At 41.4% G+C, this 27,243-nt stretch overlaps 3 protein-coding genes across 5 annotated transcripts in view; 2 read left to right on the top strand and 1 right to left on the bottom strand.

Moving 5' to 3' along the window:
- The window catches only part of LOC111973098 (TBC1 domain family, member 32), a 38,573-nt gene extending 16,923 nt beyond the window's left edge, over positions 1-21,650 (bottom strand). For 2 of the 3 annotated variants that reach the window (XM_024000314.2, XM_024000316.2), the window contains exons 1-25: positions 21,580-21,650; positions 20,974-21,170; positions 20,711-20,872; positions 20,320-20,497; positions 19,795-19,866; positions 19,545-19,670; positions 18,981-19,059; positions 18,772-18,875; positions 18,617-18,678; positions 18,381-18,531; positions 18,209-18,268; positions 17,732-17,834; positions 15,361-15,498; positions 15,119-15,208; positions 11,816-11,958; positions 10,764-10,891; positions 10,330-10,531; positions 7,900-7,979; positions 7,598-7,736; positions 5,409-5,496; positions 5,209-5,327; positions 4,293-4,412; positions 3,574-3,662; positions 653-775; positions 236-344 (exon numbers count right to left, since the gene is read on the bottom strand). In XM_024000314.2, the coding sequence (XP_023856082.1) occupies positions 236-344; positions 653-775; positions 3,574-3,662; positions 4,293-4,412; positions 5,209-5,327; positions 5,409-5,496; positions 7,598-7,736; positions 7,900-7,979; positions 10,330-10,531; positions 10,764-10,891; positions 11,816-11,958; positions 15,119-15,208; positions 15,361-15,498; positions 17,732-17,834; positions 18,209-18,268; positions 18,381-18,531; positions 18,617-18,678; positions 18,772-18,875; positions 18,981-19,059; positions 19,545-19,670; positions 19,795-19,866; positions 20,320-20,497; positions 20,711-20,872; positions 20,974-21,128 (2,820 nt within the window). In that variant the 5' untranslated portion in view covers positions 21,129-21,170; positions 21,580-21,650. Of the gene's footprint in view, positions 1-235; positions 345-652; positions 776-3,573; positions 3,663-4,292; positions 4,413-5,208; positions 5,328-5,408; positions 5,497-7,597; positions 7,737-7,899; positions 7,980-10,329; positions 10,532-10,763; positions 10,892-11,800; positions 11,959-15,118; positions 15,209-15,360; positions 15,499-17,731; positions 17,835-18,208; positions 18,269-18,380; positions 18,532-18,616; positions 18,679-18,771; positions 18,876-18,980; positions 19,060-19,544; positions 19,671-19,794; positions 19,867-20,319; positions 20,498-20,710; positions 20,873-20,973; positions 21,171-21,579 lie in introns of all 3 variants that reach the window. The other variant, XM_024000315.2, reaches the window with a different exon arrangement.
- Positions 21,651-21,883: 233 nt separating this feature from the next.
- Positions 21,884-24,110, top strand: LOC111973464 (inactive hydroxysteroid dehydrogenase-like protein 1). Its single transcript, XM_024000834.2, has 4 exons — positions 21,884-22,344; positions 22,448-22,893; positions 23,300-23,509; positions 23,633-24,110. Exons 1-4 carry the CDS (start codon positions 22,125-22,127, stop codon positions 23,702-23,704), a joined length of 948 nt encoding a protein of 315 aa, XP_023856602.1. The 5' UTR covers positions 21,884-22,124; the 3' UTR covers positions 23,705-24,110.
- A 740-nt stretch (positions 24,111-24,850) lies between these two features.
- Positions 24,851-26,903, top strand: LOC111973283 (gap junction Cx32.7 protein-like). Its single transcript, XM_024000598.1, has 2 exons — positions 24,851-24,907; positions 25,743-26,903. The coding sequence occupies exon 2, from the start codon at positions 25,764-25,766 to the stop codon at positions 26,658-26,660; it is 897 nt and encodes a 298-aa protein (XP_023856366.1). The 5' UTR covers positions 24,851-24,907; positions 25,743-25,763; the 3' UTR covers positions 26,661-26,903.
- Positions 26,904-27,243: the final 340 nt, after the last annotated feature.

Here is a 27,243-nt window from a genome sequence, read left to right as displayed (position 1 = left end):
ACATTCATTGAAGACATGGTGCTATTGAAAGCATGTCTTTCCAGGTCACTAGTTTCTGTGTCACGGAAGCCACGGAATATCACAGCATCCCTGGAACAGGRTACCATGATGAACCTTTTGTATGCAGATGATAGCATTTTAATGTAACACACAGTTCTGGAAAACAATTCCTTCAGTCATCAGGACTTCCTTGACTTGATGTAAGGCCAAGGGGTGTGAGTAGAAAGGCACTGACCTTCTGGAGGACCCTAAGGGGAAGTCTCCTCTCCGATGGTCCTCCAATCACACTCATACGCACCAGGATGTGGTTCCTCTCCACAGATAGACCATCAATGATGAAATCTCTGAGAGAGGAGAGGAGGGAAGGAAAGATGGGAGGAGAAATCTCCACTTCACAAATAAAACTAGCGTGCATGCAGATATATTTATTTTGTGACCGGACAATATGGAGCATTTCAATTCATGAACAGTTGCAATATCCATTAAGGAGGCATTCAAAACACCCTTTTGGAAATTGCCTTTTGTTTACGCTTTATTTCCATGACAAGGCAAATGATCCATTTCTTATTTTGTTGTGATTAACCTCTAACGGTGGAACCAAAGCCTGCCATAGCATTATGAGGCACAGGAAATCAAAACCCTTTTCAAATACCCTTCACCGGACGATGGATCGGTGATGTTGTCCTTCTGACATTGCAGCAACATGTCGGAAATGTTGTACTGTGACTCCAGAAGAAGGAGGGAGTCTAGGTTGCAGCACATCACACTAAGTAATCTGAAAGTACACCAAAATAYATAGATAAACACATTTTTACTTCTCAAGGACATAGAATTACAGATCGTACAGACGTAATCGTTATAAAATGACTCAGCCACTTGATTTCGAGTGCTTGCTCTGACAACCCATTGGGTCTAGCTGCCTACTGCTTACACACCTACAACAGACAGCATGTTGTCTTTTACCCAGGTCTTATGAAAGCTATCATTTGTTTCTGCTAGCCTGCCTTATTGCCTTGTGTATTAACAGACTCCACAGAGGACCAAGCCAGAGTGCTTTGCATAATAGGGAGAAAGAATCCCTAACTGAGTTGTGGAAATAGATTTCAACATTAATGCAGCAGTTGTGAGAGTAATAAATCATGAAAGCGGATGCAGGAGCGATGTGACGGAGACATTGTGTATTTTTGGAGAACATAGCTACGACATAAAACAGGCAGGTGGAAGTGAGCAGTAAAATATGACAACCTTGGGTTATATTGTTAAGTGACAGAGATGTCCCTCTCTAATGGCTATAATGAAGGGATTTCCTACCGAGCAGTCAGTTCATACCAGCCTGGTCCTTTTACAGTGACAGTGACACAAGCCTACTGAACAGGATTTGGGCAGCAACACAACATACAGTACTGAAGCTGTACTCAACCAAAATGGTTCTTCCATTGCAGCCTGCTCTTTAACTCAAGACCAAAACAATCTTGGGACCCTTGGAGCAATTCTAAACATAATTGTTTCGACACAGACACCAAACTGCAGGAATGCAAGTTCTTGTAAACAGGAAAAAAGATCCAGTCCTTGAGCAGAAATAATCCCACCAGTCAAATCATTAACTACAAGTGAAAGATTGTGTAGAAGCCAGCCAGGAGGCAGTAAACATTATAAATGCTTGTTCTGCATTCAGGGAGTAAGGAGCTCCATCTTTGTTCATACCATTACAGGCTCTGATAAGGAGTGCAGCGTGAGGGCAATTCATTATCATTATTTTAAGCATGAAAAATGGGAGCCAACGTGCTGCTGAGACACTTGTGAAATGAACACTGAATAAAACCGTTCAAGCAAATTACACAGCCACAGCGTTTTGTCAACAGGAAGCCTTCCTCTTCAAAAACAAGAGTCTCCTAATTGATCCATTTTGCATATTTGGTGGAGCTGAGTGGGGCCCTCAGGCTCTTTCATCTGCAGTTTCCGCCACGCTCCCGGAAACACCAACACTGACTTGCCCTCCTTCTGACTGGGGCGGCCATCGCTAAGGATTCACTTTGACTTCAAAACCAGTGTGTCCCTCTGGCAGCGAAGTACAGAACATTCAAAACAGCAGAGAGAAAATAGTCTAWAGTAGTGAAAAATTCAGGGGCAATGTGTTAAAAAAACAATAAGGTGTCTGTAAGAGAACAATCTAGAGACAGCCCTTTGCGATGCGGTACACAGAGATGTGATCTGGTTAAGCAAGGAGAGGTGTGAGTTGTTGCTGTGATGGAGCATTCTGTCAAAGCAAGATGATTCATTTCTGTGATGCTGTCAACTGTCATCACGCCCTCAGTGTGATGGGCACCTTCAGTCATTCAGTTTGACGTCCATTGGAAGACAGAATGGCTTTGTGAGTTCTGAAGGCTGTCCGTTTCCCAACTCATCCTTCATTATTTAACATGCAGGTCAACATCTAACCTATATCTACAGTTCTTTTTCAAGATGTAGATGTTGTGTTCAGTTACAAGGACAATTAGCGTGGAGAAACCCTAACAAACAGTGAGTGAGKTAACACCCAGTCAAGCCTGAGTAAGGCAGCTTGGAAGTGGAACAAAAAATACTTTCCTCATTTCCAAGAGCTACTTCCAWGCCAGAGAAGAAATACAGCCCCCCAGCATTGAGAAATGGTTACCAGGTGGTCCGTACTCACAGTGCTGTGCATTATTTATCCACTCTTCCTCCACTAGGAAACTGGTTTACTCACCCATAAACACACAGCAGCTGCTACATCTACACTGTGCTGTGCTGTCAGAGACTAGACATGTCTAGACTGTCCTATGGACACCGTACACGTCACTCTGATAGGTCCTCCCTGTGATATCCTGCCAGCCAGTCCAGCGACACACAGACGGCTGTGACAGTTGTTGGGTGAAATTAGGACGTGAGGAGGGACAGTGGCTCAGTAATGATGACCTCTCCCCAGAGAGACAGAGAGTGAGGCAGAGGTCATCCAGTGACAAGTCTATAACCACTAGAAGTGTGTAAAAGTGAAAGAACCAGCCAGCCATGTTAACACTGAGGCAGCCTGGTGTTTGTTTGAAGTCGATGTGGAATACATTGCCCTTTCCAATCCATATACATCACTAGGTTGATGGAAGATTATTTTCCGGAGAGTTCACAAAAGATGTGAGCGATATAAACAAAACAAAACACTCACATCAAATCATGTTTAGAATGAAAAAACGGACTTTTCAAAAATAAGAATATCCTTTGTGGTAGCTTTAACAGTCGTGGGGTCTAATCTGTAGCAAATTATTTAGTGTTATATTAATTTGCTTTCTCTGTGTCTAAAATAGTGACTCAGTAACACAGCCTTAATTCAACTAAGAAAACATACGAGTCAATTCTGAGAAAAGCTCTTTTTATACAGTGGAATTATTCAGACAGTCGATGTCGCATAAAAATAGCATAAAGCAAAGAGTCAATCTCATATTGATCAGGCTAATCAGGCCAATCAGATGATAAACCACACAATACATGCACTGCTGTGCCTTTGTGCTCCCGCCCCCCATTCATTCTGAAAGAAAGATCGGAGAACAGTATTGATCTTACCTCAGGCCAAACGTGTGAGATTGCTCGTAGTTGAACAGTGAATGAATTTTCACATCTGAGTTCACAGCAATCAGCCTATCAATCAAATCCTGTGGCAAAGAGGTACAACACAGAGTGAAAATGCTGAAAAGATTGTGATGATGTGAAAGGTAGATAATTACATTTCTACCTACATCCTGATCGTGTGCAGTAGTTATTGATTRGGCTATGTCTGTAGAAGTACACATGTAGGACCATGTTACAATAGCCGCGTTTGCACACAACCAATGTAAGTGTGGCCTCCTATGGCAAAACCTGGAACTGCAACCACATTAAAAAGTACTACCAGAGACAGAAGATGAAGCGACACACCCCACTCCCTCATTTTTTTCTGGTTACATTACATTCAATAAACTAAGCAGACCAGACCCAGCTGCTATTGCATTGGTGTCTATGAGAGAACCACCCCGTTAAGCAGACCGGAACTGACCATTGTTTTCCAATGGTAAATGGCCCGAGTGAACTATCTTCATTTATTCACCTTTTGGTACTACCTTATCTTTGACATTGTCTGCATAATCTTATATTTCACATTTTCACATATCTGAAGCAATACATTTTATTTATGGGTAGCATAATCCGAACAAACTGATGTTAAAACCATATCCAACATAGGAAACAGATACAAGTGTATGTCAAGTCCAGCATTCTCCTGGTAGGGTGTGAGGGTCGGGACTGACTGTAATGGATGTGGGCATCTCCCTTAGGTTGTACTCAGCCTTGTTGGGCAGAGGCTGCTGTCCCAGGAGCTCCCACACAGCATAGGGGGAGGACAGCAGGTTGACCAAGGACAGGAACGACTGGGGGGAAGGGGAGGGGTGYGGTCAAAACAGTCATACAGTCATACATCATTTGGTTGTTCTGAAAAGCTAAGGTCAAGATGAAATGAGTTTGGGTTTATGACAAGGTTGGGGTGCAGCAATTTTTTGTGTTTCTTTCCTACATTCTATTTATTCAAAAGGAACGTTATAGGTCTAATGATCTATACTGCATTTCAATAAAAAAGGATCAAAGGGATGACAATTACATTCACATGTGCTCCAGACAGTGTGTATTGCTGAGGCGTATCAGAGGACTGACATATTGCTAGATCATCTTAAACTGATGAACACCAACTGTGAATACCTGAGTAGATTACTTCCTGTAGATTGGTGAATATAAAAGACCGTATTGAAATAAAACAACCGAAAACAAGAGCTAGGCTATTATCTGTTAGATACCGTTATTTAATTTAGGGGATAAATGGCAGCAAAACAAAAACATTATTGTCATTCTTGTCATTCTGGTTCCTATCCTGTCTGAATATGATATAGACCTACCACTCAACCTTTGACCCACCCACCATGAATAGCTAACAGAACAGGGCCCACAGTCATAACACCAATGTCAATCAGAGCACTGCTCACTGAAATAAACCATCCATCCCGTTCATGAGCACTTTCTGTAGTAAGTCCTCTCTCTGACCTGATGACCAAGAAAGGCTGACTGTGAATACCAAGGCTGAGTTGTCCTGCTGATTATCCTCAGGAGGCTGCATGAGAAAACCATGGACGTTGAAACACACGGCACTGTAAAGATCTGAGCAAAATAATTTACCTTCAGACAGCTCCTGTCAATGGGGTCCATGGGGGTGGACTTGGGGTAAACGACCCTCACATCCTCTCTCCCACACTCCAGGACTGACCATATCTCCACCACTAAGGCCTGCACAAAACCTGCCAGGACATACTGAGGGGTAACTCATGTGTTAACACTGTATAACAATATGCTCTGTTTTACTAGTAGTATTACTGTACCAGAACTGTGTAAAGCCACCACACCGGGGGCTGTTGCTGCTACCTGTGTTACCATCACACCGTAGCCAAACTTCTCACATCGGCTGACCTGGAGGAAAGCGTTTTCACAGATTTGAAAATAGCCCATAATTGCTATTAGCCAAAAGWTTTTACTATCTTGCATAATCAAAAAGTGTATGTGTGTGCATGTCTTTGTGTGAAGAATATTTGTTTATTCTGAAAATGGGAACACATTAGTTAGGCCAGAGGCATTGTTCTATCCTCTGGGTTATCGAAATGGCACTCAGATGTATAAATACACCGTATTTCTGTTAATTGATTTGATGTAAATCACTAGCTCAAACAATTGATCAAAAATAAAGATGAAAGTAAAACAACAAGTGGAAAATGCAAGAAAGACCTACAGAATTTAAGCCTATTAAGCCTCAGATTCCAAGCACATTTTCACCAATATTGTGGATGAATCAAAGTAATGAGCATTAACTACAGATAGGACTAAAATCTGAAATGCAAGATTTAAAACATTTATAAATGTAAATACAAAGTGATTTCATGCGTAAAGATTCTTAACTAATTACAAAACAATGGCGCAAATTAAAAATAGATTAGCTTAATTACAATCTGGAGCAAAATGTACGCAAAARAAGGAAGGTAATTAAATCAGCAGGGAATTGTGCCCACGTTTGCAGTACATGATGTATACATTGGGCAGTAAGGCTACATAAAGAGACATTAATACATCAAATTCAGTGTAGCGGTACCAGCATATGTACAGTTGAAGTCGGAAGTTTACATACACTTAGGTTGGAGTCATTAAAACTCGTTTTTCAACCACTCCACAAATGTCTTGTTAACAAACTAGTTTTGGCAAGTRGGATAGGACATCTACTTTGTGCATGACACAAGTAATTTTTCCAACAATTGTTTACAGACAGATTATTTCACTTATAATTCACTGTATCACAATTCCAGTAGGTCAGAAGTTTACATACAGTAAGTTGACTATGCCTTTAAACAGCTTGGAAAATTCCAGAAAATGATGACATGGCTTTAGAAGCTTCTGATAGGCTAATTGACATAATTTGAGTCAATTGGAGATGTACCAGTGGATGTATTTCAAGGCCTACCTTCAAACTCAGTGCCTCTTTGCTTGACATGGAAAAATCAAAAGAAATCAGCCAAGACCGCCACAAATCTGGTTCATCCTTGGGAGCAATTTACAAACGCCTGAAGGTACCACGTTCATCTGTACAAACAGTAGTACGCAAGTGTAAACTCCATGGGACCACGCAGCCGTCATACCGCTCAGGAAGGATACGCGTTCTGTCTCCTAGAGATGAACGTACTTTGGTGCGAAAAGTGCAAATCAACCCCAGAACAACAGCAAAGGACCTTGTGAAGATGCTGGAGGAAACAGGTACAAAAGTATCTATATCCACAGTAAAACGAGTCCTATATCGACATAACCTGAAAGGCCGCTCAGCAAGGAAGAAGCCACTGCTCCAAAATCGCCATAAAAAAGCCAAACTACGGTTTGCAACTGCACATGAGGACAAAGATCGTACTTTTTGGAGAAATGTCCTCTGGTTTGATGAACAAAAATAGAACTGTTTGGCCATAATGACCATCGTTATGTTTGGAGGAAAAAGGGGGAGGCTTGCAAGCTGCAGAACACCATCCCAACCGTGAAGCACGGGGGTGGCAGCATCATGTTGTGGGGGTGCATTGCTGCAGGAGGGACTGTTTTACTTCACAAAATAGATGGCATCATGAAGCAGGAAAATTACCCAACTTATTGTGGGAAGATTGTGGAAGGCTACCTGAAATGTTTGACCTAAGTTAAACAATTTAAAGGCAATGCTACCAAATACTAATTGAGTGTATGTACACTTCTGACCCACTGTGAATGTGATGAAAGAAATAAAAGCTGAAATAAATCATTCTCTCTACTCTTATTCTGACATTTCACATTCTTAAAATAAAGTGGTCATCCTAACTGACCTAAGACATGGAATTTTTACTTGGATTAAATGTCAGGAATTGTGAAAAACTGAGTTTAAATATATTTGGTGTATGTAAACTTCCGACTTCAACTGTATACTGTATATAGCTGGGCGTTATAAATACTAAGTAGGGTAGTGGACTCAATTTTGCCTATTCATCCCTACCATGGTGTTTTCTCTCCATACCTGTAGTTTCTTGGTAAACCTGGAGAACATGTAGGTGACACACTCATTGATGGCTCCAGTCTGCTGGAGGAGGAGCAGGCCTTTCGGTGTGGCAGCGAAGTTCAGCAGGTTGTCCAGCAAAGTCTCCTCCCAAACCACTCTGTGTGAACAGACAGCAGAAGGAAAGATTGATGGGAAGACTCATTATTTTCCATCTTATTTATCCTTCCTAACAACATGCTAGAGGGGTGACTGAAAATAAAATCACAACATAATTATAATAGATGCTGTTTGCCTGCAGGGGGAGACACAAAGAAACGTACACATTCTGCAGCTCCTGAGAGGACGTGCCGGGGATGGCTCCGGGAACCGGGGTGGGAACTCTTTCTGACAGGGAGCTTGTCTGTGAGAGAGAAAAGAAACCTTCAGCTTGAGCCTTTGTTTTTGTCCCCTGAACCTGTACACTGAACTTCAATAATGAGGAGTTCAGCAGTCATGTTAGAGGCTCTGCATCTCATTTCTCCAGTCTTTCTACCTTCCTCCATAGAGGCACAGGGCTCACAGGGATTCATTATTAGCAGTGTAGAAAGTTCTCTGTCTCCTGTAGCTGCCTGCCTGATACGCAACACCCATCACAAAACAATGGCCTTAGACAATATGGTTTTGTTTAAACTTTCATGATATTTGGCTTGTGGAGGTGCTATTGTGAAGGCAAAGTTTTGTTCTGGGGTTTGTGAGGGTAGTTGCGAAGCTCTAATTGAGAATTGGTTAACTCTCGCAAGGCCGCCAGACGGAACACCAGGACGCGTTCTCAAAGCATGCACAGACCAGCTGGCAAGTGTCTTCACAGACATTTTCAATCTCTGCTTGTCCCAGTGTGTAATCCCAACATGTTTCAAGCTGACCACCATTGTCTCTGTTCCCAAGAATTCCAAGGTAACCTGCCTAAATGACTATCGCCCCGTAGCACTCACAGCTGTCATTATGAAATACTTTGAAAGGCTGGTCATGAGACACATCACACCATCATCCCAGACACCCTGGACCCACTCCAATTAGCATACCGCCCAGCAGATCCACAGATGACACAATCTCAGTTGCACTTCACACTGCCCTCTCCCACCTGGACGAAAGGGGAAATAACTATTTGAAAATTCTGTTCATAGACTACAGCTCAGCGTTCAACATCATTGTCCATCACCAAGCTGTGTACCCTGGGACTGAACACCACCCTCTGTAACTGTTCGGTGGTGAGGGTAGGCAACAACACCTCCGCCACGCTGACCCTCAACACGGGGGACCCTCAAGGGTGTTTGCTTAGTCCCCTCCTGTACTCCCTGTTCACCCGCGACTGTGTAGCCACCCACGACTCCAACACCATCATCAACCTTTACTTTCTGACATTTGACTCAACAGGTAAAATATTATTTTTCTGATGTCTTCCCCCTACCAAGTACAATAGTTAATACTGTATTTCACATGATATGTTTATGAGAACATTTTAGGAGGGTGGAGTTTGGTATCTGAATGTGGGATAAGGATTACTTAGAATTCCTATTGATAAAGGCGTAGACAATGGCTCATAAAAGCCAACAGCATATCATACATGCTAGCTGGCAAATGAGTAATCAAACTAGTAAAACTGCTGATACACTGGGAGTGTCTTAGGATAAGTTTAAAATCTTGCTTATGTAACCTTATATATATATACAGTATATATATATATAGATATAGTATACACTGAGTGTACAAAACATCAGGAACAACTTCCTAATACCCGCTTTTGCCCTCAAAACAGCCTCAATTCGTCGGGGTCATGGACTCTACAAGGTGTTGAAAMCATTCCACAGGGATGCTGGCCCATGTTGACTACAATGCGTTCCACAGGGATGCTGGCCCATGTTGACTACAATGCTTCCCACCATTGTGTCAAGTTGGCTGGATGTCTTTTGGGTGGTGGACCATTCTTGAAACACACGGGACACTTTTGAGTGTGAAAAACCCAGCAGTGTGGCAGTTCTTGACTCACTCATGTGTGCGCCAGGCACCTACTACCATAACCCATTCTAAGGCACTTAAATATTTAGTCTTGTCAATTCACCCTCTGAATGACACATATACACAATCCATGTATCAATTGTCTCAAGCCTTAAAAATCCTTATTTAACCCGCCTTCTCCCCTTCATATATTGGTCCCCTAAAACGAGGGAACTACAGTGGTTCTTCTTTTCAAAGTTTTSAGCTTATGCCGCGACCATTTGTGGTAGATGGTGGTAAATTGCATCATTCTGGCAACAATGGCTGACATTTAAATAACGTGACATAGAATTCTGCGGCACCCCGCAAGCTGTGCTGCAGTACGCCGCAACTTTTAAAGGAAGAACCACTGTATGTACAAAAAGTGCTGTAACTAAAGCTGACTTTAACCTCACAGTCATTGTATAATTTGAAATCCAAAGTGCTGGAGTACAGATAGATACAGTACTTATAGATTGCATTTGGATTACTGTTAAAGTGCTATTTGGGTTGTTAATTGGATTCGTTCCATTATTTCTAGATTTCTTGTTCTTTCTATTTTTTTTATTGATTATTTGTGTACCTGTTTGACATTTTACTGCATTGTTAGGAGCTAGTAACATAAGCATTTCGCTGCACCCACTATAACATCTGCTAAACGGTGTACTCGACCAATAAATTTAGAATTGATTAGTATGATGGAAAATTGCTTCCTTTTCAGTAGAGTTAAAACATACCTTTTTCCAAGCTGCAGCGATGCACTCATGCAGGCCATAGGGCCTGAGCACCTGCAGTCCTTCACATGTGTTGTACATCTGCCGACACACGAAGATGAAGGCCCCGCTCACGCCATAGGATGTCTCTGCATTCCYTAACAATGGCAGCTCTTTAGCCAGGAGCCTCTGGGTGAACTGAACGATTACATGGGCAGCTGAAATACTAGACCACAAATAAAATACCCTGATCGATTACATGAGCCGTCACTCATACTGGTATACCATTCAATTGTTTGATGTACAAGGATTAACAATCCAACATAAATTGTTGTGCTCTGTAAGTACACGAGAAAAAACGCCATACTTTTGTAGTATACTTAAGATGCTGAAAGTGCAATATTCATAATAATAAACAATGAATAAGTACCCTGTGTATAAAATACGTTTTTACTTACCCTTCCCCCTCACCAGAAACTAGATTTCTTTCATATAAGAAAAGTGATAATCCTCGCTCAGTGGTGGCAATTCTTGCGAGAGTGTCTGCTATATGAATCAATGTAGTTTCTGGGGAGTTTAATTTAGCCTGTGACACAAAACACAATTGAAATGGCTTTGGGCACATTGCGGAATTAATACAAAATAACACAGACAACTCATACAGTGCAAATGTAACTAATTTACCACATAACATCAACACATTTCTACAATACTAATAAACATCATGCTGGGGATGTTGGTTCATTCATTTGTATATAGAACTGAACTGAAATATTGTATATATTATGTCCAAATAAACACTTGGATTTACCCCAGCTTACACTGCATTACATATATTGAATAAATACAGGTTTATAACCATTAGAGCTGAGAGATTGTACTTTTTTAGTGTAGTTATTTCGTGATATTGTACCACGTAAACTAAAATGCAACAGATGCTTTATTGACTGACCTGCCTTATATTGACCTGCTTTATGTTGACCTGCTTTATTTACTGACCTTTTTTGCTGACCTGTTTTATACTGACCTGTTTTATGCTGACCTGCTTTATACTGACCTGTTTTATGCTGACCTGTTTTATGCTGACCTGTTTATACTGACCTGTTTTTTATGCTGAACCTGTTTTATACTGACCTGTTTTATGCTGACCTGCTTTATTACTGACCTGTTTTATGCTGACCTGTTTTATGCTGACCTGTTTTATACTGACCTGTTTTATGCTGACCTGTTTTATACTGACCTGCTTTATGTTGACCTGTTTTATGCTGACCTGCTTTATACTGACCTGCTTTATATTGACCACTTTAATGCTGACCTGCTTTATACTGACCTGCTTCATGCTGACCTGTTTTATACTGACCTGCTTCATGCTGACCTGTTTTATGCTGACCTGCTTTATGCTGACCTACTTTATGCTGACCTGCTTTATACAGACCTGCTTTATACAGACCTGTTTCATGCTGACCTGCTTTATACTGYCCTGCTTTATGTTGACCTGTTTTATGCTGACCTGTTTTCCTTTGAGCAGGGTGATGATGGGTGCCAGCAGTGTCTCTATGACAGGGGTTTGGTAAAGGCACTCCACTGCACACTCTGTGCGGTCACCCAGGGTCCTCAGCAACTCCATTACAAGAGTGGTGGGAGAGAGAGTGTCTAGAAACACAATTGCAACGACACACATGCAGACATGCACATACACCCACGCACACAAACACACGGGACAGTTCAGTTTAAGATTTTTTGAAACTGCCACGAAAATTCCTAAGTATCAGTAATCATTATTTGAACAAGGACCATGAAATATACGTTTATTTTAAGCTATAGTTTGTGGCTTTAGCTGTGGAATACTGGCAAAGGACATGCTGTTTAGACAGGGAAGGTACATTACTATTGATCATTTGACTGGGGTAAAGGTATTGTAGTGTTGCTCATGAAAGTGAAGGGGCAATAAAATGGGTGTTGGTGTCACCAACAGATAATATACACTGAGTGTACAAAACATTAAGGACACCTTCCTAATATTGAGTTGTGCCTGGCACCTACTACCATTCCCTGTTCAAAGGCACTTAAATATTTTGTCTTGCCCATTCACCCTCTGAATGGCACTCATACACAATCCATGTCTCAATTGTCTCAATGCTTAAAAATGATTCTATATCCTGTCTCCTCCGCTTCATCTACACTGATTGTAGTGGATTTAACAGGTGACACCAATAAGGGATCATAGCTTTCACCTGGATTCACCTGGTCAGTCTGTATCATAGAAAAAGCAGTAGTACACTCAGCGTATAATGGCTCAACACAAGTTGAGTCTCAGTGATGTTATGTCTCGTCTCAGTGAGTATCACAGCGTTCTCTAGACAAAGGTCTGACAGACACAAAGTGGGTGTACTCTAGAACACACATATCAAGATAAAGGGCTGTCATAAAAACTAAGCCACATACTGGAGTATCTGAGTTGTTCCACCAATTGGGTGCCTTTGAGTAGTGTAACTTGGGCAAAAACAAACTTAGATTTCACGGAATTTTTACATTCTGTCATAAAGAACTAAATAAATAAAGCACTATTTCGCATCTCACGAGGTTAAATAAAAAAATGACTATGGTAAGTGCCTATAAAGTGCCAAAATGTAATCTTAAAACAGCCATAAATCCCCTTATGACAGGGGAATTGGAAGTTTGCTGTGGGCAACAGGGAGGGGCAATTGAAAGAAAGCTTCACAAAAATGGCTTTATTGTTAAAACATTTCTAGCTTATCTATCTATGGGTAGCAGGGTTGACAAGTTATGTTTGACCCTCTCACTTTTCAACCACAAAATACCAGAACACAGCCCAAAAAATCGTAGAACCAGCTCAGCTGCTTTTACACTATGGTTTCAGGATTAGATGTTCAATGTTTATTTTAAAATATATATTTAAAAATAAATAGTTTCACCACATTAAAACAAGAGTTCAGTTCACGTAACAGGTTGACCTTAAGTTATGGACAGGGGGCAGTGTTTCCACTTTGAACGAATTGCGTACCCAAACGGAATTTCCTCCTACTCTGCCCCAGAAGGTAATACATGCATATTATTATTACTATTGTATAGAAAACACTCTGAAGTTTCTAAAACTGTTTGAATTATGTCTGTAAGTAGAGCAGAACTCATTTGGCAGACAAAAACCTGAGYAGACTTCCAAACAGGAAGTGAGAACTCGATTTTCAAAACAGTGCCAAATGATACCCCATATAGTTATGGATAAGCAAACARTTCCTAGAGCTTCCACTAGATGTCACCGTCTTTAGATTTTGGTTATATGATTCTACTATAAAGGAGGGGCTCATATGAGCTATTTTACTGAGTGGTCTTCAGAAATTCTCATTTTGCGCGCGAGCGAGAGAGAGTGCTCTCGTTCCAATGCTCTTTCTTCAGACAATGAAATTCTCCGGTTGGATCCTTATTGATGATTAATGTTAAACGCATCCTAAATATGGATTGCATACATCATTTGACTTGTTTCTACGACCTGTAACGGAACTTTTTGAGTTTTTGTCTGGAGGGATTGCTCGTGCGTCATGAAAATGGATTCGTGGGCTGAACATGCTAACAACAAGTGGCTAAATGATGGGCTTTATGGAACTTTTCAGTCATTTATTGTCGAACTGGGAATCCAGGGAGTGCCTTCTGATGAAGTTATTCGAAGGTAAGTGCATATTTATAGTGATTTTGTAGCTTCTGTTGACGCCAAAATGGCGACTATTTCTTTGGCTGGATTGTGCTCTGAGCGCCGTTCTCAGATTATTCTTTTTCCGTAAAGTTTATTTTGAAATCTGACACAGCGGTTGCATAGAGGATAAGTTTATCTTTAATTTTATGAATAACACTTGCATCTTTTATCAATGTTTATTATGAGTATTTCTGCAAAATCACCGGATGTTTTGGAAWCAAAACATTACTGCACGTAACGCGCCAATGTAAACTGAGATTTTTTTWATGTATATATATGCACATTATCGAACAAAACATAAATGTATTGTGTAACATGATGTCATATGACTCATCTGATGAAGATGTTCAAAGGTTAGTGATTCATTTTATCTCTATTTGTGGGTTTTGTGAAAGCTATATTTGCTGTGAAAAAATMTCTGTGCTTTTTTGGATTTGGTGGTGAGATAACATAAATATATGTTGTGTTTTCGCTGTAAAACATTTTAAAAATCGGACACGTTGGCTGGATTCACAAGATGTTTATCTTTCATTTGCTGTATTGGACTTGTTAATGTGTGAAAGTTAAATATTTCTACAAAAAAAATTGGAATTTCGCGCGCTGCCTTTTCAGCGGAATGTTGTGGGTGTTCCGCTAGCGGAARCCCTGGGCYAGAAAGGTTAAAATGAGGGACAGACAGACGTGAACGACAAAATAAATAATACTATTCAGAAATGACTTTGTCAAAGCAACAAAAGAACTAGGGCCAACGAAGGTGAAAAAAAATCTTCGTAGATGTCAAAAAGGGTGCACCGAGGGACATATCAAAATGCTGCATTTTGGGACTTTAACAAGACTTCAGTCATTATAAAAATCTGAGGTATTGAATTCTCCATGTGGTCTATATTAAAGTGCACTTCCATTAATATAACTTGCTTTTAAATGCAATATTTCTACTTAAAATATCAAAGGGATGCAAAAGGCACTCATTTCGTGGAACAACTCATCTGTTGTTGCACCTTCTGCATAGTTAATTCATCATCTTAATGAGAGGGTGGGAAGCATGTGTAAAAGAAGGCTTGATAGTGAGTCAAGGGATGGGAGAGGCAACGTGAACCACACCTGCATGTGATGAGTCACTGTGAGGAGGCTTGGGGTGTTGGTACATGATGCTAATCAGAATGACAACCAAGTCTGTCAGACTGACTYGATCTGTAAGAAAATTACACATGTATCAGACAGTAGGGTGGCAACCTAGAGAAATGCAACAGCTCTTCCTCCAGGATGGGGTCTACATATCTTCTGTGAAATAACTGTCAAACTATGTTTTTTCCATTTAAAAAAGTATTCATTTCTGTTCATACCTTTGCGTTTCCACACTGTGATGGGAAAGAGCTTTCTCCCATTAGTGTACATGAGAAGCCTTCCAAGCACACATAATGAGTGAACGAAATACATATATTCCAGCTCCTTGGTAGTGTAGAGAGTCCTTTGAGCAGTGCCTGGACAGAAACAAGATTATGCTTCAACAGTGGGAACAAAAGAGATAACATGCTGTCTAAACTCCTATAACATTTATTCAGCTGAAACTCCATTCACGACATGTAACAAATAGCATGCTGATGTAATTTCATATGAAACAAAATACAATTTCTTCACCAACCTACCTTTTAGCATATGCTGAAACAATAAAACACTACGGGCAGTGCTGATAATACAGGTTCAAACAAGGGACAAAAAAAGCCTTTTGCACAATCACTGACAACGGGATCAGTTTATCTGTGTTCATCCAATGCAAGGTCAAGAACGCAGCCTCATTCTAAGGCAGAGCTGCCCCACAGAAGACAACACGAGGCACGCTCTGTTTTAAGGAGAACTATAAGGGATAGAGACATTACGCATCTTTTTTATTAGGCCTTCCATACTATACATGAGGTTGTAGGAAATATCAAAGGTACTGTATTCAGGAGAAACAGTACCTTTGAAATAATGGGCCATTCTTAGGTCTCAGTGGATATAGCATTGGGAGAGAAGAGAGAGAAGCTAGTCTGAATTAGAATACAGGCTTAGGAAAAGTTTTTTTCAAAAAGCCTAAGGGATGCTTAAATAATTTCTGCACTTCCATAACCCCAGTCTCCCTTACCTAATTACCTCCTACATAGCTTACAATTAGTTGTTTAGCACAATCATGGTGATGTCACGCCTACACCCGCTCCCCATCTCCAGGGCTTGACGTCGCCGGTCTACTAACCACCGGTCCTGGCAACCATCATTACCCACACCCGCTCCCCATCATTACCACACGCGCTCCCATCATTACCCACACCTGCTCCCCAATATTACCCACACGCGCTCATCATCATTACTCACACCCACTCCCATCATTACCCACACCCGCTCCCCATCCTTACCACACCCGCTCCCCATCATTACACCACACCCGCTCCCCATCATTACCCACACCGCTCCCATCATTACCCACACCCGCCTCCCCATCCTACCCACACCCGCTCCCATCCTTACCCACACCCGTCCCCATCCTTACCCACACCTCTGCACCCCCATCATTACCCACACCTGCTCCCCATCATTACCCACACCTGCTCCCACACTACCCACACCTGCACCCCATCATTACCCACACCTGTCCCCCATCATTACCCACACTGCTCCCCATCATTACCCACACCTGCTCCTCTCATTACACACACCTACCCCCCATCATTACACACACCTGCTCCCCATCATTACCCACACCTGCTCCCGATCATTACCCCCACCTGCTCCCCATCATTACCCACACCTGGACTTCATCATCACCTTGATTACCTTCCCTTTATTTAGCTCTCAGTAGCCTCAGTCATCAGGCAGAATTGGTTTGTTTTCACGTTCAGTACACTACTCCTGTTTTGTTCATCTGCCTTGTCTTATTATTAAACTCTCTTTCTGCACCTGCTTCCTGACTCACTGCATAATCATTACATGTGAGCTCTAGTTCACACAAGTCATTATTTGTATCATGGACCAAATTATGAATACATATTACATGGCCATACATAATCTGGGCTTCTCAAGACTCAAAAGACCAGACTTGAATATACTCTGGCTGATATTATAGACATTTTGCTATTCTACTCCCTGAGCTTGGCCAGTCAGTGATTTCCTCCAACCCCACCATCCCTAACAGTATTTCACTATGCAGCTCCTCTGCTCTTSCCCAGACTACACAGTATACACAGTGGTAATCTCTTTCAAAGCATGGGAGCCCTCCTCGGCCCTGGCGATAGATAGATAGCAGCAGAGCCATCGGGCCTGGAGAGGAGGACAGACTGTAAGACCACAGACAGAGGAAAACAAACCACCGGGTGTCTGATAACTGCAGATACGGGCCGCCTCAAAAAGACTTGACTTATTCAGCATCTAAACACCCCACACTCAGTGGGATAAGGAGGCGTGTGAACCAGGTGAATAGGGAGAGGTGGAGGCGAGCTGGGAGGGAGGGCCTGGCGCCTGCATTGAGTTCTCAAGGGATGTACAGCAGGTGAAAAGCCACAGAAAAAGCTATTAGCCTCTACTGATTAAAATGTCCTGTGTAATAATTAGAAATGTTCTCCAACAACCAAATACAAAATAGGTCTGCATGTTGATTATTGGTGTTGTGCTACAGTAGATCTTGGTTACAATATCATTTGAATAGAATGGAGAAATACCAGTGTAGATGAAAGTTCAATTTACCGATGTGCTGGTGCTCCATAGAGTGGATGACCTCAGCCGTCTCATCTCTGACTGGGTCACAGGAGTCATAATAATGAATGCACTGCTGAAGAGCTGCCACAATCTGGGATAGAACAGCGCTCATTACAATCATCAAAGGAATGTTGAAAACAKTGAAAAAATACAACTGAAGACCTGTAAAGTAAATCATTTGTTTGAGGGTAATACATTTTCCAGCACTCTACCTGCGAATAAAATATAACTAGATATATAGAAGGTTTAATGTCTTCAACATCCAACAACTGTATACTGCAAGAGAAAACTGAAATGTATGGCAAGGTTTTAATAGCTATAAAGGCAATCTAAACTTTAATCTTAATAAAACTGGAAACAAACGTATCATCATGAAGGAGGACAATCAGAGACAATCATCAGCTCGTCATCAATCCACCACCCTCACTGTCACAGAACCATAAAGATGAGTCATCACTCACTCACCAGAGACTTGTACTTCCTCTCCAGGAGCCTAAAGACCACGGTCCTGCTGTAGTAACCATGCTGGAAGAGACAGGATTGACATCATATTCACTCAGAACTGACAATTGGTTTGACTACTTATGGGGAGGATTGTTTTTTTGTGGTGTTTAGAGAAGGTTAATATTGTGCTCACCATCCACTTCTTAAACCAGGTGGCTTTGATATCCAGTAAAGCAATGAGGTGCATGGGCTTCAAGGCTTTCTCTGACCCTTGTGTCTCTAACCCATGTTCAGGGAAGAAGGACAGGAGAGAGAAAGTACTCTCTATTATCTCCTCCATGTACCTAGTGACAGAAAGAAGATACTAAATCTAATTCTAGATTAAACTATTAATTTGGATCACTTAATAAAATAGAACAAACATCTCACTTCTCTGGGTGCCGAATCCAAAAGGTTGTTACTTCCTTCTGAAAATCATTCATTAACCGCATCTGGCAAAAAAACAAAAAAAAAGTATAATAATGACATCATTTTCAGAAAAGGTATAACTGCCATGAAAGTATCCCATTAGAGAGGGTGCATACTTGTTTTAGGAGACGGGTAATGTCCTGTCTGTTTACATCAATCCCCGCTGATCCAGTAGGGAGGCTCAGTTTATGGTACAGGAAGTCAGACTCCAGACTTTTGGCTATTTATCAGAAGGCAAAATATGCATCATCCACATCAGACTTTGATTTTTTTTTTTTTTTACTATACATTTCAGAAACATATATGGGAAAAACAAATGAATTACCTAAACTGGTGTAGATCTCCCTTGTTACATTCAGTGGCGAACAGGAGAATGTTTTTGCAAAAAAGCGCAGGACCTTATCCTGAGTAGAGAGTAAACAAAATAATACTGAGAAATCTGAGGAGAGAAACAGACAACCTTTGGGAAATAGGACTCATACAGATGTGAATTGTTGCAATTTCACTGTGACAAATGTTCATCAGACTGAAAACAACTAAAGTTGACCACAAGTTCCCTAGGGGGTGAATTCCCATATCAGAGTATCCTTTTCTATTTAAGGACCTTGTATTCATCTGAGGTTTCAAATGTCTACTCTAAGTATACCGACAATGTGCAACTATATGTGAAGATGGCTTACTTTACTTTGAGTTAATATATTAGAAATCATCAGTTGCCAAACTAAGCTGGCCAGCTCTTTTCCTTGTATAAGCAAAACAAGGATGACAGTATTCATTCTCCTTTGTTGGCTCTTTAATATGATTTTCAAAATGTCATAAGACAGGCATCTCTCTGAGAACATGTTATCATAGGAGCCAACTTTTCTGTGAGCATTATTCAGTGACTTACACTGAGGTCAGGGTCTGGGTCAGCCAAGGCAGCAGAGAGGTTCCTGCGCAGGCCACTCCAACTCTCACAGCTTAGCACATCCGAGGGCGGGGCACAGCACAGAGCCTGCAGGGCCTCCCAGCGCACCTGCACAACACATCACTTTCACTCTCAGGGACCACACAACATTGGCTCCAATCAATTAAATCTCTGCCGCTAGTAATAACCTAGCAAATTATACAGGATAGAAATCATATTGAAATCCTTTTACCTCTTTAGGCTTACTAGGGTCAAGCTTTTCAGCAAGAACCTGCAGCTGTTCTTGTTTGATAAATGCATAACTCTGTATGGAAACATGGAAGCATTTGCAACTGTAGTTAATGTGTAATTACTGTACATTCCCTTTTTTTGAGCTGGGTAAGGTATAATTAGACAGCATAAATTACACTGATTACCAACGCAACTCAGAGGCAACACAAACAAATGTGGCCTATAACGTAATGATTTACACGTTTAATAGTATTACTTATCCAAACCAAAATAAATATGTTAATAAGGTATAATGATACTGCTCTGATAGTGTATAAAAAGCCATTCAGTGGATTGTTGGGTGGATCCTCACTTTGTCCCGGCCTAGATTAAACCCCCTATAAATCAATATGAACTCTGCCAGCACAAACAAAAACACATCATGCGTTTATATAGCAATGCTGAGTAGCAGACTACGGAGTTGCAGACCAAATTCAATTAGGGCATCAAGAGTGACTTGTAGGCTATTTATTGTACATGCCATTACCTGATTGAAGGATGAATCACTGTCGGAGCAGTTGTCTGTGTAATGGCTYTTTGACTGCTGATGTTGGCTCTCCCTGTGCATCTCCTCCTTTCTCAGTTGGTCCTCTTCAAATTTATTAATCAATGATTCAACGACTACCATCATCGTGTTCTTCAATGTCTGCATCATTTGCTTGTATCTACAAATGAGAAAGTAAATGTGATGGGTGAATGCAATGCCAGATCTAGTCTACACTCCTGCTTCAAGATTGTATTCATTGTGAAGCATACAAGCACATACAGACTCCCCCCTGTAAGCAGTGGAATATTCTGTGAAATAAGTGGCGAGTCATGTTAGTCATCTCGTCTTCACTGGGAATGCTTTATGGACACTGGAGAGACACCATACATACTCTCCAGATTCTCTAGTCTTCCTTGTAACAGCATGGACCAAGGTGTCCTGAACAGACCCAACAGCATATCCCTCTCCTCGGGCACAGCTCTCTGTCTCCTCCTCGATGACTGCTCCCAGAGAGCTTTCCACATACTGCCGCAGGTACTTAACAAATTCATAACTAAAAAAGAGACCAATAATAAACAAGAATTATATGAAAATGGATACAAATTACTATAGATTTGATGGTAACAATCGAGAAAGCAAATCATTTCTGAATACTTATGGAAGTTCTTGTCTGTCTCCTCCAGATGAAGCAAGATTTCCTCTGCACATTCAATGGATGGTGCACCAGAGATTCTGTCTTTGATGCTTTTTAGAAGTTGCCTCAACAGAGACTGAAGTTCAGCCTCAGCCTCAGCTGAGAACTGAGACATGGTCTTGATGTGGATTCACTCTTCTCTGCAGAAATACAGTATCTGCAGAATTCAGATTAGAATGTGTCAATTTAGTTATCTAGCTAGCTACTACAGTGCTTCTCCAATGCGATAACTAGCTAGTTAGACAAGCGATGTAATTGTATTAAAAACCTGTACACGCATTGTCTTGCTATGTAGCTAGTTAATGTTGTGTTTGTTGACATTTCTGCAATTACGGCGCTAACATAGTTTGCTAACGACGGTTGCTAACGTTAGCTTGCTAGCAATGAAGGAAATTAGATAAAGTCCTTTGCATGACCTAACTTCGTTCAACATTTCCCCAAACCATTTCAAATGTATCACATTGTAATAAACGGTGTAAGACTTACTAGCTACATATGGTACAGCTTATTTAGTCAATATAGCTAGCTAACGTTAGCTAGTTGAATAGTTTGTAAACATTTCAAACCTGCTGCAGCTTGGCTCGACCACTGTCTCTATGGAAACGGGTAGCTAGCTCACACTCGTGCATTGTGGGATATTCAAAGCAGATGAAGGTCACAGGCAAAGATGATGCTGAGAAAAGGGTTGCAAACAAACACCAATGGTGGAGGATGTTTAAGGATGTTTGAATATTTATAAAGTTAATATTGACAATGATGATATGCAATAAATTACAGCTACTACGTTTTCAGACGTTATGCTTGTTACTGTGCCTTTAAATCCCGTCCCTGTGTTAGGTGTCACATGGTCCCCATGTTTACAATTRCTTCCGGGAAAGGAGCATCTATCAAAAGCCAAACTAGCTCAAGATTGCACCTGTCAGAACCGCTATTTATCTAGATGGCATAATACGATACAAAATTTAACTAAGTATCAAGTAAAATATATAATCAGAAAAGCGTTAGCTAGCTTATTGAAGTACATAAGTAGTACAGATTGGCTAGGATTGGAAACCATTGTTTATAGTTTTTTTGTTTTGTTTAGCTAGCTAAATACCAACCCGTGACTGCTATGGCTGCTGTTGACAGTTTTGAGCTTTTGTACAGAGAAATTGCTCGGTCATGCAATTCATGTGTGGAAACCCTAGCCGTTGTGGGTGCTCTGTATACAGCCAGCAAAGCTGTCATCCTCGTGCGGGACTGCTACAGCTTTGTCAGGTTGCATTTCCTTCCTCGACTGATGCCAAGCACGCGCCTTGGCCACCGTTTTGGTGAATGGGCTGTCATTTATGGTAAGGTAAATGCAATAGAATAGACGGCGAATAATTCCATAGTTCACATAAAGGGTTTTTATGTTGTGGTTCTCATCATGTATTCCCTGCCCATGTATTGCAGGTGCTTCAGAGGCCATAGGGAAAGCCTATGCAGAGGAGCTTGCCAGGCAGGGCATCTGCATCATCCTGATAAGCCAAGAGGGCGCCAGTGTCAGTGACACAGCCAAGGCCATATCTGAGACTCACAGAGTGGATACAATGGTGCTTGTGGCAGACTTCAGTCAGGGCCACGCAGCTTGCAAGCCTGTCAAAGACGCCTTGCGGGACAAAGATATAGGCTTTCTAGTTAACTGTGTGGATGACTCCCTTCGCAACTCGCCAAACTTTACTGGCCTGTCTGAAGACCTGTTATGGGACGTAATCAACAGAAATATTGCTGCCACCACACTGATGACGCGCCTGGTTCTACCTGGCATGGTAGAGAGGAGACGTGGAGCAGTAGTGAACATCTCTTCTGGGGCATGTTATAGACCCTCTCCAAGCAAAGCTGCTCTCTCTGCGTCTACGGTCAGATTCTACGCACACACATACACCCTATTAGGTGTGTGTGTGTGTGTGTGTGTGTGTGTGTGTGTGTGTGTGTGTGTGTGTGTGTGTGTGTGTGTGTGCGTGCGTGCGTGCGTGCGTGCGTGCGTGCGTGGCGTGCGTGCGTGCGTGCGTGCGTGGCGTGCGTGCGTGCGTGCGTGCGTGCGGGTGCGTGCGTGCGTGCGTGCTGGTGCCGTCGTGCGTGCGGGTGCGTGCGTGCGTGCCGTGGCGTGCCGTGCGTCGGTGTCCGTGCGTGCGTGCGTGCCGTGCGTGCGTCGTGCGTGCGTGCGCCCTACTGACGTTCATGTTTTTAAATGTGTTGTGGTCTTATCAGCCTACTGTTTTGTTGTACTGAAATGGCTGTGATTCTTCTCTTTTTTATTCTCAGGCTTACCTTGACAACTTTTCCCGTGCTCTGCACCATGAATATGGTCGTCAGGGAATCTTTGTGCAAAGTTTGGTACCTTTCCAAGTGGCGCCCCATGGAGCATCAGCAGGCGGGTGGCTAATACCGCAGTCAGATGTGTATGCCCGTCATGCCATCTCCACTCTGGGCATCTCACACAGGACCACAGGCTATTGGGCCCATACACTGCAGGTACACAGATCAGTGCTGATTAAAATGGGTCTTGGTAGAGTTGAGGGATAGACATTTAGTTGCCATAGTCCATTTTAAACTATAGACTAACCATGACTCTCTTGTTGGTGTTATCTTTTCCAGTTTCGACTTGTGCAGTCAATGCCAGAATGGATTTGGGTCTTGGGGTCACGTATGCTCACAAGCTCATGCTGAAAGGTCTCCAGAAACGGAACTCCAGCCACTGAACTCATGACAACAAAGTTATGCCTAGCTGGTAGTCATACTGTCATCATACAGATGATATTACACTAGTGAGTGAATTAGTGTGTGTAATGATTGTATCTTGAATTGCATAAAAAATGATATTTATTCATAGTTTATAATAATACTAAAGAATCTCCAGGAGTGTAGTGCCCAAATTATGTTGATAACGTCTGTGAAATTTACAGATATGGGAGGTGATGGAGATATTTTTTGCAGTGATTTGAGGTTTATTTGACCAACTGTGATCATTGAGGTGTTTAACTGGCATTCCTATGTAAAGAGTTGTTTTGAAACAACGGACAGTATACTTGAGAATAGATTTTGAAATGGGTTATTTTTTATTTAGTGATGTGCTGTGATTATAATTATTGGTGATATGATTGCAGAAACAACTTGTGTGCTTGTGAATGACTTTTCTTGTAGTCTATACTTGGTGAATATGCATATGTTATGCACAGCATAATAAAAAATGTATCTCAATAAAGATGATCCTTACTAGATAAKTATTTGTTGATGTACTTGATTAGGGTTTCATTTTTGAACATAAAATATCTATGTTTTTAACAACAAAGACAAGATAGTTTTGTAAATCATTTATATTTAGAAAGACCAACCATCTTGACATATGGAATATTCTTTAGAAAAAATGTGGTCAGTCATTGTCTGTAATCCTCACAAGGACACGTGAAGCAAAGTCTGCTGTTTAAAACAAAACAATTGATGGAACAATTGGAAAGTAACAACTGACAAAGAAATGGCAAAATGTCTAATTATTAGACACATAAAATGCATATTGTGTATGAATATCAATATTTGATCTGTAGTCAATTCAATCTTGTTGCAGGTTGGCAGTGTCTCACTTTTGTTTTTTAAGCTTAATTTCTCGGATATTGGCATACCCTGCCTCTGTTTGGTATAGCCATACAGTAGATATATGAACCTAAATGATCATTTTATGGTTTCACCTTGGGCAACAACACTACCACAGGTCATTGAATGGTGTCATGACTAAGAGGTGGGATATGTAGTCTTTGTTGTGGTTTGGATGGTGCCTCCATAAAAGGGGAAGGTTGAGAAGATTCTCGGCTTCACTCGGACATCAGCCTCCTGAGAGACTGAGCGCTCCAAACTTTCTTCGAGTCTTGTCCGTTGGTAAGTTGAAAAAGCAAGCAATTCACTTATGATAATTACATAATCAAATACCAGGTTTGTGCAAATTGCATTCATGACATTAGAAAGTGAGATGTAATGGMCTCTTCTTTTATTACGAAAATGCAACCTCTTAAAATAGTTAAGTGCATTGCCTCTGATTAGTTGTTGGTAATACTATAATAATGCATAGACAGTGAGGTTAATCAATTGAAATTTACATTAAAGGGATATTTTGTAAGGGTGCATGAGATTTGCTGACCATGACTAAAAAGTAATGACAGCCTATAATTATAGTATTTATAACATGTGAACATACCTGTTTAACAATACTTAGACTACGCGTACATCTTTGATGAAAAACTATCTGCAGTGAGAGGTTTTTCCTCAGAAAACGTTGATAGGCAAAGATTCAATTTTGAGTATGCGTTCAATAAATGACCCTGAATTAAATTGTGGCACAGAAAACTGTAATGGAAAGGCAGGAAATAATTGTAATGTCTTCTTGTGCCTTCTGAATAAAGCAATCAATGTTTGGGGGTTTAACAAGGTCAGGTCCTTGGTTCTCACCAGATTGGAAAGGTCTGTTATTGTAATGGCTCCTGATATCTGGGCCTCATGGGTCTTCACTTATCAATGTACTCAATGGTTCAAACTAACCGATAAAGAAGGTCCTTGATTGACGACTCATTGYTACATTTGAATTAGTACAGTTTAATTCATGCTGTTATGAGATCAATTAATTCTCTAAAACATTGCTTAAAACATGAAATACATTTTACAGTTGTAGTCAACAGTAATCCAACATGTGATAAATCAATTATATGTTTTTCCACAGCAAACTGTCTAACTGATCGAAATGGGTGAATGGGACTTGCTGGGCCGGCTGCTGGACAAAGTGCAGTCCCACTCCACAGTCATAGGGAAGATCTGGCTAACTGTCCTGTTTGTCTTCAGGATCCTGGTCCTTGGGGCCGGGGCAGAGAAGGTGTGGGGGGACGAGCAGTCAGACTTCGTCTGTAACACAGACCAGCCGGGATGTGAGAACGTCTGTTATGACCACGCTTTCCCCATCTCACACGTCCGTTTCTGGGTGCTTCAGATCATCTCCGTTTCCACCCCAACCCTGGTGTACCTGGGCCATGTCCTCCACATCATCCACGTAGAGAAGAAAGTCAGGGAGAAGATGAAGAAGCAAGCACAGGATGAGCAGGCCAATGACTTCCTGAAGAAAGGCTACAAAGTCCCCAAGTACAGCAACGACAATGGAAAGATTAACCTGCGTGGCCGTCTGTTACGCAGTTACGTGCTGCACGTACTGGTGAAGATCCTTCTAGAGGTGGGGTTCATCGTGGGACAGTACTACCTGTATGGCTTCACCCTCCAGGCCCGCTTTATCTGCGTTCGCTTCCCCTGCCCTCACAAGGTGGACTGCTTCCTGTCCAGACCCACAGAGAAAACCGTCTTCATCTGGTTTATGCTGGTGGTAGCCTGTGTGTCTCTACTCCTCAACCTCATTGAGCTCTTTTACCTGTTTGTCAAATCGGTCAAAGAGTGTCTGGACAGAAGGCAGGACTACACGGTGACCCCGGTCACCCCTGTCCTGGAGAGGAAGGCCTTTGAGAACAAAGACCAGATGATCCAGAACTGGGTCAATCTGGAGTTGGAGCTGCAGGGGAGGAAGCTGGGCAGTGGGGTGGCGAAAAGTGTGGCTTCTGAGGAAAACACTGCTAACATGGGGGAAGTCCACATCTAAGGTGTCAGCTTTTGTACACATTCTTTTTCACAAAACCTGCTCGTATGTTGACTCAATGATTCGCATGCCAGTCTACAGCCATACATATTTCTCCTAAACATTAAATAACATATTCATCATGTTTTTATGTGATAAAGGATTCATGTTTGAGCTTGTACCACAGACAAATATTGTCTAATATAAATATGTTCCTTTATATTAGATGCATTTCTTAATTTTCTAAATATTTCTTGGGGATTTGTATTATTGGTTGTGACATTGCATGTATAAGTAGATGTCATTCATATAACACTATAATCTTGATTTAATAAATTATTATTTTATAAGGAAATTATTCTGGCTGGTATTGTGTTTGGTTTGAATGTTTCGGACACCATGATGCCTATTTTAGGAACAACTCTGGGCTCTGTGTTATCAATTCATTACAAGACAAAATTATTTATTTAGATGTGTTCCTGTTAAGTCTGTTGTGTGCATGCTTCTTATTGTTGTGGGTATGTATCATTCTGTCAGTCATTATATATGGCCCTTCCTGTCAGTTCTGTACAGGTTAACTTTTAAAATTGATTTTGCCGATTATGAC

Source organism: Salvelinus sp. IW2-2015, linkage group LG14 (assembly GCF_002910315.2).
Source record: "Salvelinus sp. IW2-2015 linkage group LG14, ASM291031v2, whole genome shotgun sequence".
Taxonomy (NCBI): Eukaryota; Metazoa; Chordata; class Actinopteri; order Salmoniformes; family Salmonidae; genus Salvelinus; species Salvelinus sp. IW2-2015.
The sequence above is the reverse complement of the archived record's forward strand: the minus strand, read 5'-3'. Positions and strand labels throughout refer to the sequence as shown.

Bases quoted from the DNA above. Each gene is read 5' to 3' on its own strand.
- LOC111973283 (XM_024000598.1), top strand. From the start codon at position 25,764: ATGGGTGAATGGGACTTGCTGGGCCGGCTGCTGGACAAAGTGCAGTCC.
- LOC111973464 (XM_024000834.2), top strand. From the start codon at position 22,125: ATGGCTGCTGTTGACAGTTTTGAGCTTTTGTACAGAGAAATTGCTCGG. The intron at 22,345-22,447 runs GTAAGGTAAATG...CATGTATTGCAG, and splicing joins TGAATGGGCTGTCATTTATG to GTGCTTCAGAGGCCATAGGG. The intron at 22,894-23,299 runs GTCAGATTCTAC...TTTTATTCTCAG, and splicing joins CTGCTCTCTCTGCGTCTACG to GCTTACCTTGACAACTTTTC.